At 45.2% G+C, this 13935-nt stretch overlaps 1 protein-coding gene and 1 long non-coding RNA gene across 20 annotated transcripts in view; one reads left to right on the top strand and one right to left on the bottom strand.

Moving 5' to 3' along the window:
* The window catches only part of TJP1 (tight junction protein 1), a 186714-nt gene that overhangs the window by 104157 nt on the left and 68622 nt on the right, over positions 1-13935 (top strand). For 2 of the 19 annotated variants that reach the window (XM_065076036.1, XM_065076038.1), the window contains exon 1: positions 12582-12982. The exons of 13 other annotated variants lie outside the window; for them this stretch is intronic. In XM_065076036.1, coding sequence (XP_064932108.1) covers positions 12950-12982 — 33 coding nt within the window. In that variant the 5' untranslated portion in view covers positions 12582-12949. Of the gene's footprint in view, positions 1-12488; positions 12518-12581; positions 12983-13935 lie in introns of those variants that run through there. 4 more of the 19 variants (XM_065076040.1, XM_065076041.1, XM_065076037.1 and 1 more) reach the window with 3 other exon arrangements.
* LOC135580500 (uncharacterized) lies at positions 9968-13833 on the bottom strand. The gene is made up of 2 exons (XR_010475260.1): positions 13335-13833; positions 9968-10989 (listed from the first exon to the last, which is right to left on the bottom strand). It is a non-coding gene; the product is annotated as an uncharacterized LOC135580500 (long non-coding RNA).

The raw sequence follows: 13935 nt of genomic DNA on the forward strand, positions 1-13935 counted from the left end.
GATATGAAACACAGAAAAAATGAAGAGTCTAGGAAATAATCTCTATATAAAGAAACCCAAAAACTAGAAAAGAGGAGTGAAAAAGCCTGGCTTTGAGGCCATTTACAGAGCTGGAGGGATGTGGTGCTAGTGCCGTCCAGAATTTAGCATCTGTGTCCTGCTGCTGCTAAAATACAGGTGTAGTCACAGTAGTTTGCCCTTTCCTTGCAAAGTGGAGATTAATAAACATCCCTGACAATAGAAACTGGTATGATTTAATCACAGCGGTTACCACAGACAGGACTGTGCCAGTTATGTTTGCATTGCATTTATATTTAGAGAAACAAGTTTGTTCAGAAGAAAATTATCTGTCTGTGAATCTGTGCTTACATCAAAGTACGTCTATTAAATACTTCTTCTATATAGCAGAGAATGGAAATGGAAAGATAACATCAGAAATTAAATATTTGTTTAAACTTGAAATAAATATAAAAACTATAGCCCCCCTCCCCGCCACCAATGGCCAATTTCTGGAGCATCTTATTATTAAATATGTTTTCATAATCAGTACTGACTTCCCCAGAGAGGAGAAAGTGTAGAGGACGGTTTCCATGATAACTATCAGATTGCTTATGAAGGTTACTACAATATTTGTCTTGCCCATTCCAAGCTTTGCTATGCAGTCAGAAACAGATTTCTGTGTTTTCAAAAGCTGTTCAAGCATAATTAGAGGCTCAAAATGAGTTGAAATCTCAGCTGGTGTACTAGCGATTTGTTTTGATGCTGCAAGTCATTCAAGAGTTACATATGCATAACTTCTCAATGGAATAGGAGTTATCTTCATTCTAAGTACTCTGTTATAGCTCTGTTTTTCTGCAAGATATAATGCACTAGGTGTCCAGCTGTGTGTTGTCTTCTGCCTCTTAACGTGGCACAGTCATAGTAGCTGCTGTACTTATGTCTCTCTGAGGCAAAGATTGCAATAAAATTGTAATAATGTTATATAATGGTGCATTTGTTTCACTTGTAATACATTGCAGCAACAGGGTCATTTCTAAATATATTAGCGATGCGGGAGCCAGGCTGCTCTGGAGTGGGAGGAAGGTTTCCGTGCAGCGGCGGTGCCCGGGGCGGAGGGCTGTGGCTGCCGATGGAGCGTGGCCGAGTGAGCCGAGCAGGTCAGAGCGGGTGCGCGGGGAAGGTGCCTCCAGAGGAGCTGCGCTGACTCACTGCGTCCTCTCACCGGCTCTTTTGGGAGGGTTTTGGTGGAGTCCTTGGGCAGAGGTTGAAGCTGCTGTGTCCTCAGTGAACACAGACCCTAGGTGAACACCAGAGCTGTCACCCTCTGTAGTGCAGCGGGAGTGTTTGTGCAGCGGGTGCAGCCCATGGCTCACTGCACACACCGAATAAACAAAGACATCACAACTTCAGAGGCGTGACTTTTTGAAGCATCTCAGCTTCCTTATATTCAAAGAGCCTTTTAATAAAGGCGTGCATATGTTGGCTGAATTCATTTCGGTTTCAAATACAAGAACCATCTCTTTAAAAACAGAGAACGTGCTGGTGGTGTAGAATACCATTTTTCATATTGTCTAAAGAATAATAGGAATATTGGTGAAGCAGATTGTACCCAGTCCTGTCTTGGGCTGCATCAAAAGTAGCGTGAGCAGCAGGTGGAGGGAGGTGATTCTGCCCCTCTGCTCCGCTCTGGTGAGACCCCACCTGGAGTCCTGGGTCCAGCTCTGGGTCCTCAGCACAGGACACACATGGACCTGCTGGAGAGGGGCCAGAGGAACCACAGGAATGACCCGAGGCTGGAGCAGCTCTGCTGGGAGGACAGGCTGAGAGAGTTGGGGTGTTCAGCTGGAGAAGAGAAGGCTCCAGGGAGACCTTATTGCGGCCTTTCAGTACTAAAAGAGGCCTGATAAGAAAGATGGGGACAAACTTTTTAGCAGGGCCTGTTATGACAGGACAAGGGGTGATGGTTTTAAACTAAAGGAGGGGAGATTCAGGCCAGACATGAGGAAGAAATTTTTTATGATGAGTGTGCTAAAATACTGGCACAGGTTGTCCAGACGGGTGGTAAATGCTCCATCCCTGGAGACATTCAAGACCAGGCTGGACAGGGCTCTGAGCAACCTGATCTAGTTGAAGATGGACCAGATAAGCTTTGAAGGTCTGTTTCAACACAAACTATTCTATGATTCTGTTTTTACAGTGACATGAAAAAGGCTATGATGTAGTTACCTTTCAGTTACACAATCTGATTTGTTCACTTAGAAACAAAATACTCATTTTTAAATGAAATATGATACGTAATGAAATTTTAATTTAAAAAGTTGTAATTTGAATAAGAATATTCACGTGCTCACCATCCAGCTCGAGTCACGACATTAAGTCAGGTTGTGATAAGATCTTATTACTTGCGTTGTAGCGTTGTTGGGTACTGACACAATGACTTGTTCTGAAGACACGTTCACCTTGTTGCTCTCCTGCCTCTCACTAGCAGGTGGTACAAGATGGGGCTTGTGCTGCTGGGGGAGGTGTCACTGTTCACACCCTTGCCTCTGGGCCTTTCCTGACCGTGCATGGGTAAAGCTGACCCCGCGTATATTAGAGCAAAGATTTTGCAAAGGTCGGAATTTGTTACTTGTTTTTAATATAGCGAGGGCAACAACTGCCATATTTTTTTGTGCCTTTGCAGATATAATAAACATCATACACGATTTGTAATCCTTGTTGAATATGCTTATGTAAGTAGGGATCATTTCAGTGATTTTCCCAAATGATCCAAGCATTCAGTGATTACCCCTCTAATTTATTTCTGTGCCAAGAATCGTGAGTGGGCTAACTGCTCTAGATGTAGCTCTGGCCAGGGAACAGAGGAGGTTTCATGGTGTTCGTGGGCCCTCCACCTCCCCTTCTCCCCTCTTCCCTTTAAATCTTTGTCAAGCCCCATTGCTGCCTCCAGATAACAGGGTTTTCCAAGAGAAACAATTACCTTCATAATCAATTTGTCAGGGTCATTGAGGCCTATTAGTGCAGCCAGAGCCCTGACGCAGTTACAGAAATGGAAAGAAGTAGGCTGCAAAGAAAAATCAGTCCCTACTGGAAGACAGGTGTATAAAAAACGTGTTTCTTCTAGTAAAATGTTTTTGGGTGCCTTCTGTGGTGACTCAGGGGCTGGGTTTGCTCTGTTTTTTTGCATGATCTTGGTGTGTATTCTTCAGAAAACGAAGAGGTACCCAGTTGTGAAAACAGAATAGGGCTACCCTGATAGAAACATTTGGGAGTTGTATGAAATCCACTTGTCCAGCAGTGCATGTATTTGATGTTCTGAGAAATGTCAAGTATAACACATAGCCAGGAAATAGTCATAGGGCTTATTTCAACCTCCGTATTTATAATTAGGTCTTCTGGAGACAAAATAAGTCTGTTTTGAGGGCTGCCCCTTCTAATGAGAAGCTTTTGAAAAGTATGGGAAAACAAGTCTAAATAAAGTATTCGTGGAAGACCTTCTTCAAAACACCTGTTACATTTATCGTAAGAAGCTGTATAAGTTACTTCAGTATCAATCATCTTGTTATCAATTATAATATTTACTCATCCTAGAACAATACAAGAAGTGTTATACGACTCATGAAAGGTCTCACACTTGGCAAAATGGGCTTCTCCAGTTTGGAAAGGGCTTTCAGGAAGACTTGCTAGTTATGGAGCAGGATTTATGGGGAGAAGCTTTATCTTTTATTAGACCAAAGTGTACCACTAGAAATAATGGGCAAACTTTCAGGCCCTTTCAGTATTGAGGGACTGGAAGCAGCCACACTGTTTGGGCTTTGCAGGAAAGCTTGCTTTAATGCTTGTCCTTGCTTTACCTGCTCTGAGAACAAGAAGTTTTTCAGTCCCTAGGCTCTTGCTGTAGCACTTTTCACAAGTATTAAAATATCACACATTTAAAAAAAGATATGGCAGTGACAGTTTTTCAGCTTGCACGCTGGATTGAACTGACAGATGTGTAAAGAAATGGTTTAGCTAATGAAATTGATATAATGTGCACTTTCTGTTATGTCTGTGCTACCTGAAAATGTAGAAACATAAGATGTGAGAAACACTCATCCGAGAATGGTAAATAGGGCATCTGCCCAGGTAGCTTTACACTGTAAATATTTTTGCTTTGCATCTTTCTGTACTGTCTGTATACCCTTGGCTAGATTAAAGCATCATTCTGATTAGAGCCTCTTGGCATCACTGTAACATAGGTTGTGGCACCTGGTCCTATACAACAAGGGAAGTTTCTCTGGTAATGCAGCAAGTCAGGAAAATTTCCGGCTGCATATTTCTCAGAATTAAAGCTGGAGTTCAAGTAAAAACACACGCTTAGTCACATATGTTTATCTTCTCAAATGCTCATGTTTTCTGAGCAAGCAAATGCACAATGAGTTTTAACCAGCATCACTCAGCTAAAAGCAGAATTGAGCCCCCCTTCCTGGAGACAATTGCCATGTATGAGTATTGCTGAAGAGCTTCTGCTTGAGCAAATGTAAATCAGTTTACAGATCTGTTTGCAGTATAAATGCCTGGAGAGCTAGACAGAATCCAACAACTAAGAGAAATAAGTGAAGTTTGGACTCTATCATTATAAGCAGTGTGATGACTTACAAAGAAAATTCTCATTTAGTACTTCACATCTTTTTGAACCTCTTGTTTATTGTGTTAAACATATCCCGTATTACTCTGTGATCAAAACTTGATTTTGGAAATCCGGAACTAAAATAATATTTAGCTATTTCTAAAAAATACCTTATTGAAAGTATACTGCAGGTTGCAGTTAATGGGACCAAGTGTAAGAAGTATGCATGTCTTCTGGGGGCTTTTGGGCGATTCAGTGACAACTGGTTTCACTGAGTCTATATACAGCCGATACTACATAAATCTCCAAACTCAAAAAATGCACATCTAAGGATTTCTTGCACACGCAGGGTGGCACATCTTACAGGACCACTTTAAAAACGTAAAGCGGTTATCCAAGGAGTGAAGGAAGCAATCTTAGCTCCGATGTGGTATGGCTGCCTTCCCTCTGTAAGGCGTCGGGTGCCTTTTGTCCAGAAGTTCAGAAATCTGCAGCTGAGGAGATCTACGTTCTTGAAGTGTAGGTAAATGATGTGTGACTGTAGATGTATCATCACGTTAACTTTGCCAGTAAACCCAGCTTTAAAGGTCCCCATCTGCAGCCACTCTGTGCTACAAGGACAATTTTTTTCACCAGTATCGCTTTAGTTATCCCCATACGGAATTCGCTTGGTGCGGCTCTGGAGGTGGTGACACGGTGCAAGAGCAGAAACGAGTGGTCAAGTAACATTAGAAGAATGCGGGGCTTCCATCACGTCAGTGTATATTGCCTGTTGATTTCATGTGCTGTGACATACCCAAGCTCAAAAGCCAACCCGGGCATTTTTTTTTCTTTCCTGACAACAACAGGTCAGGAAATAGTGTAATATCCTCCCACACTAAGCACTTTCTATTCTATTCTGTTCTATTATCCTCTCTTGTATATTGCCGTCTTGAAACGGTTACACAAAATGAAAACTTTAAAACTTACTTAAAAAAACTTGTCATGACTTTTATTTGTGTAATTAAAAAGATAAATATTAACCACACTATAACAGTCGCAGATGAAATATTTCACCAGGGCGACTGCAAAACCACATGTTGTCCCTGGGAACTAAATTTTGCTGTTGATTGCAAACACAGCTAAAGGAGAATATGTAGCATCACAGATAACCAGATGTCTCCTTAGTTGCCATGGGCTAAAAGTGACTGTGAAAAGCACTCTTAAGATGGGAAATATGAGATGCTTGATAAATTTGTCTTAAATAAGATCTGCTGAGGGTAGAGGCTGAGTTATTGAAACACGGAGTTAAAACTCATAAGATTATGTTCTGCTATAATATTTTTATATGATATATATTTATATTTATTTATATATTTTATAATATTTGACACATCTATGTCTCAGGCTTAACGTATTTTTGAATGATAAAGGTTTTGAAAGGGAGCCCCAACATAACCATCACAGAGCAGTGGTGACATGCTGTGCAGTGCAATCTTCCAGTAATACCATGGTTAAGACAGCTGCAGGGGGTACAAGTAAGGTAACTTGAATTTCTTCCACTGACACAGCCAGCTATCTTTTTAAGTGCTTTTAGCTGTTTTTCATATCTGGAGATAGAAACAAAAGCAAATACTAAGGTGGAAAGGTTCATAACCCCACAGGTGTGACCAGCAGGAGCTTAATCCCCTTGCTTACCTCCTCTAAACCTCATTGAGACACTCTTATAAAGCAGGTGCTACTAGGACAGAGCTACCAACTAAGGTAAAGATTACACTGGAATTACTGGGTGTAATCTGGTGTTCCTGCTTTAAAATACATCGTTAGTCCCTTGACTTGATGGACTTGTGCATGTGAATTTTAAAAGATAGAGTCTTGTATCAGTTGTAATAAGAAAGGTTAGGGGATAAAAAGAAATCTTGCAATTCTAAGTGAAAAGCTGAGTGGCAATAAAAATGGATTATAGTTTATCAATTTCAGTAATTTAAGTTTCTGCATTTTTGCAATTATGCAATAAAGTCTTATATGAAGAATTAAGAAGGAAACAAGCTCACACTTTTGTGGCCTTATCTATAAGGTGTGTTGGCAATGTAGCAATTTTCAGTATATGTTTTTGTGTTGAATGTAGCAATTTTCAGTACGTGTTTTCATGTTCTATGTGCGTGCCCTCCTCATTACAAAAATGAGTCATGATAATTTCCTGTGATACTCATTACAACTGCGATATTTGTGCTAGAGGAACTGGAGGAGTGATCTCATGTTTCAGAACTATCTGGGTTGGAAAACTGCACCTCTCCAACCCCCTCTCCTCCCAGCTTTGTTCGTCTTTGTTCATGGGGATTTCTGTTTGAGTTTCAGAGAAAGGGTTTGTATCATGTGCAAACGTTTCTGGAAAATTTCTGGGTTTGAATACAGAGTTGTTTGTGGGCAAGGTAGTTAAATCTATCAATTTTATTAAACTGTCCCTGGGATGCCTTCCCAAAATACTTACAGTGTGTAAGTACTAAGATCTTTATCCTGATGTGCGCTCATTCTTCACTCTTATCAAAATTACCCATGCAGCTCATCGTTGGTACATGTTGCTTGTTGTTCGGGCAAGCATTTTTAAGAATGAACTGCTAGTCATGCTCTCTGAAAGCAAAATATGAAAAATAATAATTAGAGCTCAGTGCAGGATGTGTGCTGTTTGCCTGTGGTGTGACTGTTTATCGGACTGGAGCCACGTCAGCAGTGAATGTACGCCTGCTGAAGTGTCACAGCTGTCTTTGATTATTTTTAGTGTCCCCTCTTTACTAAATAAACCTGGAGAAAGTAGAGCAATTCAGAATATCTGACATTTTGACATCCAGTGGCTGCTTATAGTGAAGCGTTTCCTAAAGTCAGCCTTGACCAGCTGCAGTGCATTTAAATATACAGTCCTGTTCACAAAACGTCTGAGATGGGAAATAGAATAGTTTTACATAGCATTTCTGTAATGACAGCTCTGCTGTCATGAAGCAAGATTAAAACTCACAGATAACATTTTCTTGAAAAGTGGCCTCAGATTTTGTCACTACGCATAATTATAGAGATGACAAAGATTCCTGAAAACATAGTCCCAAATCAAGCAGACAAGTTTCTTTTTATAATAATATCCCAGAATAATAGCCAGAGACTACTCTTCAACTCTACAGTGGTAAATTCTTTAAGTATTTTAAGGCTGAAAATAATCTTGCTCTGACACTGCAACCTACTTTTAATGCTATTTGTACACTTGCCATTTGCTTAAAAATTGAAGTGATATTGTGGCTAAAGAGAAAAGCCTTGCACGGTGTTAAACTTAATATATTTTTTAACATGTTAAACAGGAAATAACAATGAGTTTAGAACTGCAGGAGTTTTAAGGTAGGCTGACTGGCAAAACAGGTTGGGCTTATACCCTTGCAGGGCATATCCAGCCTCTGGCGTGTACCTGAGGTCTTTGCTTTCACCTGTTAATGGGAGGTAAATACAGATATGTGGGATTTCGTCTTTGTCTAACAGTTCCAATATGTGAGAGGCAATGAGTTATTGGAAGGCTCTCTTCACTGTATATTGAGCAATTATCTGCAGTGTTTGTTGGAGAGGCAATGGCAATGATACACAGGCTTGTGAAGGGGAAGTAGATATAGGAAACAAGCTTTAACTGTGTGGAAGTGGGAGGAAGATAAGAATCATTACTAGACATCATTACTGCATTAATTTTTTCCCTAGGGACTTGATTCAGCCAGACACTGGAATTCTCTGTAACTTCAAGGACCTGTACTTCCAACAGCTTTCTCTAAACCACTTTCTTATTTCTTGAGCTGGAAACAGATACTTTCTTCTCTTGTGGTTTATGTGGTGAATTCTGATTTTGTCTTCCCCTTCTTTCTTCATTCCTGAAATGCTGAAATCTGGTGGCAATTACAAATACAGAATGTACAATATCAACTACACTGCTTGACATCATTGATAGTATATAGGCATTTTTAGAGCTAAGTATCCCAGGACTGCCTCATAGGGCACCAAAAACCATCAGATATCTCTGAAAGCTCTTCTATGAATTGTTCTCGTTCTAATCCGCACTCGCCACAAGCCCACAGGAAGTTCTGTGTAGTGGCTGCGGTTCTGCGGTTTCCTTCTGCCCCGTCTTTAAGTGGTCAAAATATTTCTTAAAAAGTTAAGTCAACACCAAGTGGAGAATAGACTTCCTGTTCTTGCAGCGTAGCAGATACACGTGCCTTCCGTTAGAAAGAAGGATTCACACATCTGATTGTCTTTCTGTGTCCTTTGAATCAATTTAAGGTCATGCTTTGAATTATACTGATTAAATAGTAGGGGTTTTATTTAGGTTTCCTACCAAGAAAAGATAACAGTACTTGTTTTTAGACACCTCCCAGTAGCAGTTATTTGAAGGATGAGTAAAGCACATGCTTTTCGTCAGCTGTTGGCTTTCAAGACAATTTTGTCCCTAAAGATGAGGAAGCCATCTTGTCAGGACCTAAAAGGGCAGCATCAGGAGTATGATTTCAACTTCGGATCCTTCAGCTAACAGATGGGACTTGGTATATATCTCTATCTGACTTAATGTCCTATATATTAATATATAAGGTATATATATGCATAAACACTGGCATGTATATATATATCACTATAGGTTGATAGGTGTATATGTATACATCGACATATGTTGCTTCCGTAAAGCCTTTTTAAAGGGAATGCATGAATACAGGGGAATCCCAACAGTCTTAAAAATATATAACTTGCTCATTTCAGAGATGAATTTTGTAATACTTTATTAAGATTTTTTTTAAAAAAGTTAAATAGTATCATTCAAGGTTTCTTTCACTTAATATAATTATTTTAAGTTGATTAAACCAACATTAGATTTGGCATTTTCAATACTGTTGATGGTAGGTTTGCTTGTGAGCAACTTATTAATGAAGAGATGAAAAAGTTCTCCTGAAGGAAGAATTTGAAAGGGCAGGAACATGGACCTGCTATTGTTTTGTTTAAAAACAAGCAAAAACTTTTTTAAAATTAATTTGTATCTACCAACACATATATGCATTTTACCAATGCTAATAGAATAAGTTGGCATTTCTAGCTCTTCTAATTCATATCAACAGTAGAGACAGGTTTTTAAACAACTGTTGGAAGGAAGGAGAAAGGGGATGGGGAGAGAGGGAAGGAAAAAGAAAAACAGGATAAGAGGGAAAAGAGGTTGGGAGAGAAGAAGGAAGGAAAGAAAGACAGAAACCAATCCCATTAGTGTCTGTGGGCCAAAAATGTATACCTGTCCCAGACTGGCAAGAGATCATCTGTGGTCATTTTATATCCCCTGCCAGATGTTTCAAACAGGGATATAGAAGTCCTTCCTTGTTAACAGTCTCCTTCCTTGTCAAATTCAGTGTATGGATTGATGGCATTTTCTTACCCAGTGTAAGACAATACAAAAAAGGTGCTGCCATCTTTGCTGGAACTTTCTGTGCTTATTATTATTATTTTGCCCTTTTATTTTTTTTTTGTTCCCCATCTTTCTCCCAACACCAGAATAACTACTTTTCTTTCCCATGATCCTTCTCCCTTATTTTAGGGATCCACCTCCATCTCTGTGTGTTTGCGTGCCTGCAGTCCTCTTTCATTCCCCTGCCATATTCCTCATCTTGTTTTATGGGCTTTAATCTTCGTTCTCGTTCTTGGCCAGTCCTCCTCCCCAACCTGCAGGCATTGCCCACCCTCCCCAGAACTATTCTTATGCAAGGCGGGGGAGGGAGCTGAAAGGGAGGTACTATATCACCCTGCTCTTTATCAGGTCACCCTCCCCTGAGTTTCTTTTTGTGTGTCTCCACACCTTGAAATCTTCCCCCTCCTTCCTGCTGTGATCTCAGCTTTTCCTTCCTGCCTCTTCTGATGAGTGCTTGTAGACTCTGGCAATGAAGTGTGCGGGCATAAAAAATGTCACATTCCGCCTTCTGTATGTGTAGATAGATTAAAAAAATATCTGAGACTTAGTTACATCTAGCAATTAGCAAATAAAAAATCTGCAGTAGTAGTGTTTTCGTGGCAATGGCCAGCAGAGCAGCTCTGGCAGAACGTTGTGCTGTGATGTAGGAGAACTCCCGTGAGGATGAGCTCCTCCTGGGCTCAGCACAGCTGCTGCGGGACGAGGGCCATGAAGCCGCCGGATTCGGGTACTCCGGGATCAATCAGGTGCTGATGAAAGCTGAAGGTTCCTGGAGCGTTGCGGCTGACCTGGTGTGTACCAGGGAGAGAGCCGGCACCGTTGGTCCCTGGGGCTGCTGTGCCCTGCAGTGCCGCGTCCTCCACACCATGGCCGAGCAGTTGGCCCTTCCCCCCGATTTCGGACTGCTGCCTTGGGAATTTGCTTCAGCTATTTCCTGGAATATGAATGTGTTTATTTTCAAAGGAGAACAAACGTAAAACCCATACTGTAGCTTTGTGTAGGGCGTTTCTTTGTAGAGGAGTGACTCGGATCATTGAATTATTGCCTCTTTTTAAGAATGTATGTACTTCTGAAGATTGCATGGAGCACAGAAGCAGCTGGTAGCACATAAAAAGAAAAACTACGAGGAAGGTGGGGCCCTGATGCCAGTGCCTTTTCCTATCATTTGTGCCTCGTGAAATGTTTGCAAAGCAAGTGCAAAATACTCCAGTTTTGGTCTCAGATTTTTTCTCACCTGCTTTCACTCGAAGCTGATGTATGTGATTAGATATGGAACTTTTGCTCTAGTCTAAGTTTCAAAGAGTAAATTAACATAATAAACTATGGACCGTAGTGATGTGGCTAATACATAGTGTGCCATCTTTTCACTGAGGCTTGAAACACTTCAGTGGGTGATTCTTTTTCAAGTTGATTAACTTACACCTCGGTCCTACAAAACTTGGGGTATGTGCTCAGCTTGCTGGGGCATGAGCCGTTCTGTTGCAGTGAAGCAAGAGTGTTCTCATATCAGAACTCCCGCTCCATTTTCAGATAGAGCCTCATCCTGCACGGGTTAGGCACCCACCTCGTAAAAATAAAAGAACATCTTAAAAGCGTCTTAATTAATTGGAAAAAAAAAGTGTTTGCAGTGTTTCTCTTAGTGCTTAAATAAATGCTTACTTTGTAAAAGATACTAAAACCCCTTCGCCTAAAACACTTGAAAAAGTTTATTTTTTAAAGCCGCAGGCAGCAGTTCATGGTGTTATAGGAAATACTAAGTCGGTGTAGTCACCACCTTAAATCAAATCTCCCAGATTGTTTTCTTTTGTGTCTTTATTGCTTTTATCTCAAGAACAATATGTACAATTAGGAACTCGAAGACTAATGTCCCGCTCCTTCAAACAATAGGCAAACACAAAAGTAGGTTTGAGCGCTGACTGATTGACATCCCAGTTCTGCAGCCACTTAGGCGGCTGCGAGAGTTCACTCGCCCCACATGTTTGCTCAAAGGCGAACGCAGACATCAGCGCTGCTCGGCCCTTCGTGGGCTTGCCCGGAACAGCGGCACTATCGCCCTCACACCAGCCGCCCGCATCAGCGTGCGCCTCTGCGCGGGTCGTGCCGCTCCGTGCCGCTCCGTGCTGCGGTGCCGGGGGCTGCGGTGCCGGCCCGCTCCGCTCCCTCCGTTTCAAACCGCCCCCCGCTCTCCCATAGGCTGCGCTCGGCCGGCCGCCGCTCGGCCTCCGCCACCGCTGCCCACCGCCCCGACCATCGCGCGGGGGAGTCCGGCGGCGGGCGAAGCCTGCGGACGCCCCCACGCCGCGAGGCGGCCGGCAGGGGCGGCGGGGCCGGGGGCTACCACGCCGCCACCGCCTCTCCGCCGCCGTTCGGGGGGCCCGGGACCGTCGGGGAGGGAAGCGGCGGCGGAGCGGGGCGGAGCGCTCCCCCCGCGGGCGGGATGGACCGTGCCGGCAGTCAGACATGTCAGTGGCTGCGCGGGGGAAAAGGCACGCGGCGGCGGCCGGGTGGGGGGGAGGCGCGCGGCGCGGGCGCTGAGGGGCCGGGCGGGCAGAGGCAGCGGGGCCGCTCCCGCCCTCCGCGCCCCGGCGGCGGCAGCACGGGCGGGCTCGGCGGGCCCCGGCCCCACGGCGGGGTGCCAGGCGCCGCTGCCGCGGGAGAGACATCGCACTTTTATCAAACTTGAGCCTTCGCTCCCATTCCTCTTTCTTTCTCCCTCCTCCCCGGTCCCCGCCCCTTCCCCGCCGCCCTCCTCTTCCTCCTCCCCCCGCGCCCTGGGATGTTTATTCGGGCAGCTGCGTGAGGCGCGGGCGGTGGCGGGGAGTTTCTCTCCCCCGGCCTGAGTAGTTGCAGGCGCGCACACACTCGCCCTACTCCGGGGGAGAGAAGGAAACAAAATGTCTGCCAGGGCCGCGGCGGCTTCCACCAAGGTAAGACTCAGCGCCGGGCCGGCGGCGCTCCCTCCCCGCTCCTGAGCCCGGCCGTTCCCCCGGCGCGGGTTTGGCGGCGCCGCCTCGCACCGCTCGCCGCGCGGGGAGCCTGTGCCCCGCCGAGCCCGCGCCCCGGTGGCCGCGGCTTCCCCCGCCCTCCCAGGGGGCGCGGGCAGCCGGGGGGCGCTCGGCCTAAGGGGGTGGGCGAAGCGGACCTGGGCCTCCCGGCCGCCGTTCCTGGGCGCCCGGTGAGCCTGCCGGCCGCGGCGAGTGAGCGCGCAGGTGGTCCGCACCCCCCAGGCCCGGGGCCACTGCCCTGCCGGCCGCCTCCGGGGCGCTCCCGCCCGCCTACCTGTTGGATGCGCGGCGGCGCCTGGCTGGCGGGCGGGGAGCGCCGCGGGCGCTGGGCCCCGGCGGCGGGACGAGTCCGCGCCGACCCCGAGCGCGCTCCCACAGCGGGGCCCTTCCCGGCTGGGGCGGCCCGGCCGCCGGGGGAACCGCCGGGAGAAGGCGGTGGTGTGGGGCGGAGTGCGATCCCGGCGGTGCGGGGCAGGGGTGTCGGGGCGCGCTGGGACAGGCCGTGCCCTTTTGTTCTGGGCTGAAGAGCCGGCTCGCAATTGGGAAAGGTTTAACCGCGGGAGTCCAGTACTGCAGGATTTTCCTCTAGCCGCTGAATCAGTGGGAGACGATTGTTGCTGACATAGGACGAACAGATTCGGGGCGGCAGTGATCTTCCCAGCCGTGCCGGCCCTCCACCTGGTCCGTAGGTGTTGTGGTGCAGGTGCACGTTCGGGTGTGTACTCTGACCGGTGAGCAATGCTGAGCGGCCCCGGGGAAAGAGGTGGAGTCAGGAATGCTCAACAGGTTATTTTTTCCTTCATGTGAAATTAAAGGTTCGCTTTGGAACTAGCTTGAATTTGAATTTCGAACTAATTTTTAGCTGGGGCTCCCAA

This window comes from Columba livia, chromosome 11, assembly GCF_036013475.1.
Source record: "Columba livia isolate bColLiv1 breed racing homer chromosome 11, bColLiv1.pat.W.v2, whole genome shotgun sequence".
NCBI classification, from domain to species: domain Eukaryota; kingdom Metazoa; phylum Chordata; class Aves; order Columbiformes; family Columbidae; genus Columba; species Columba livia.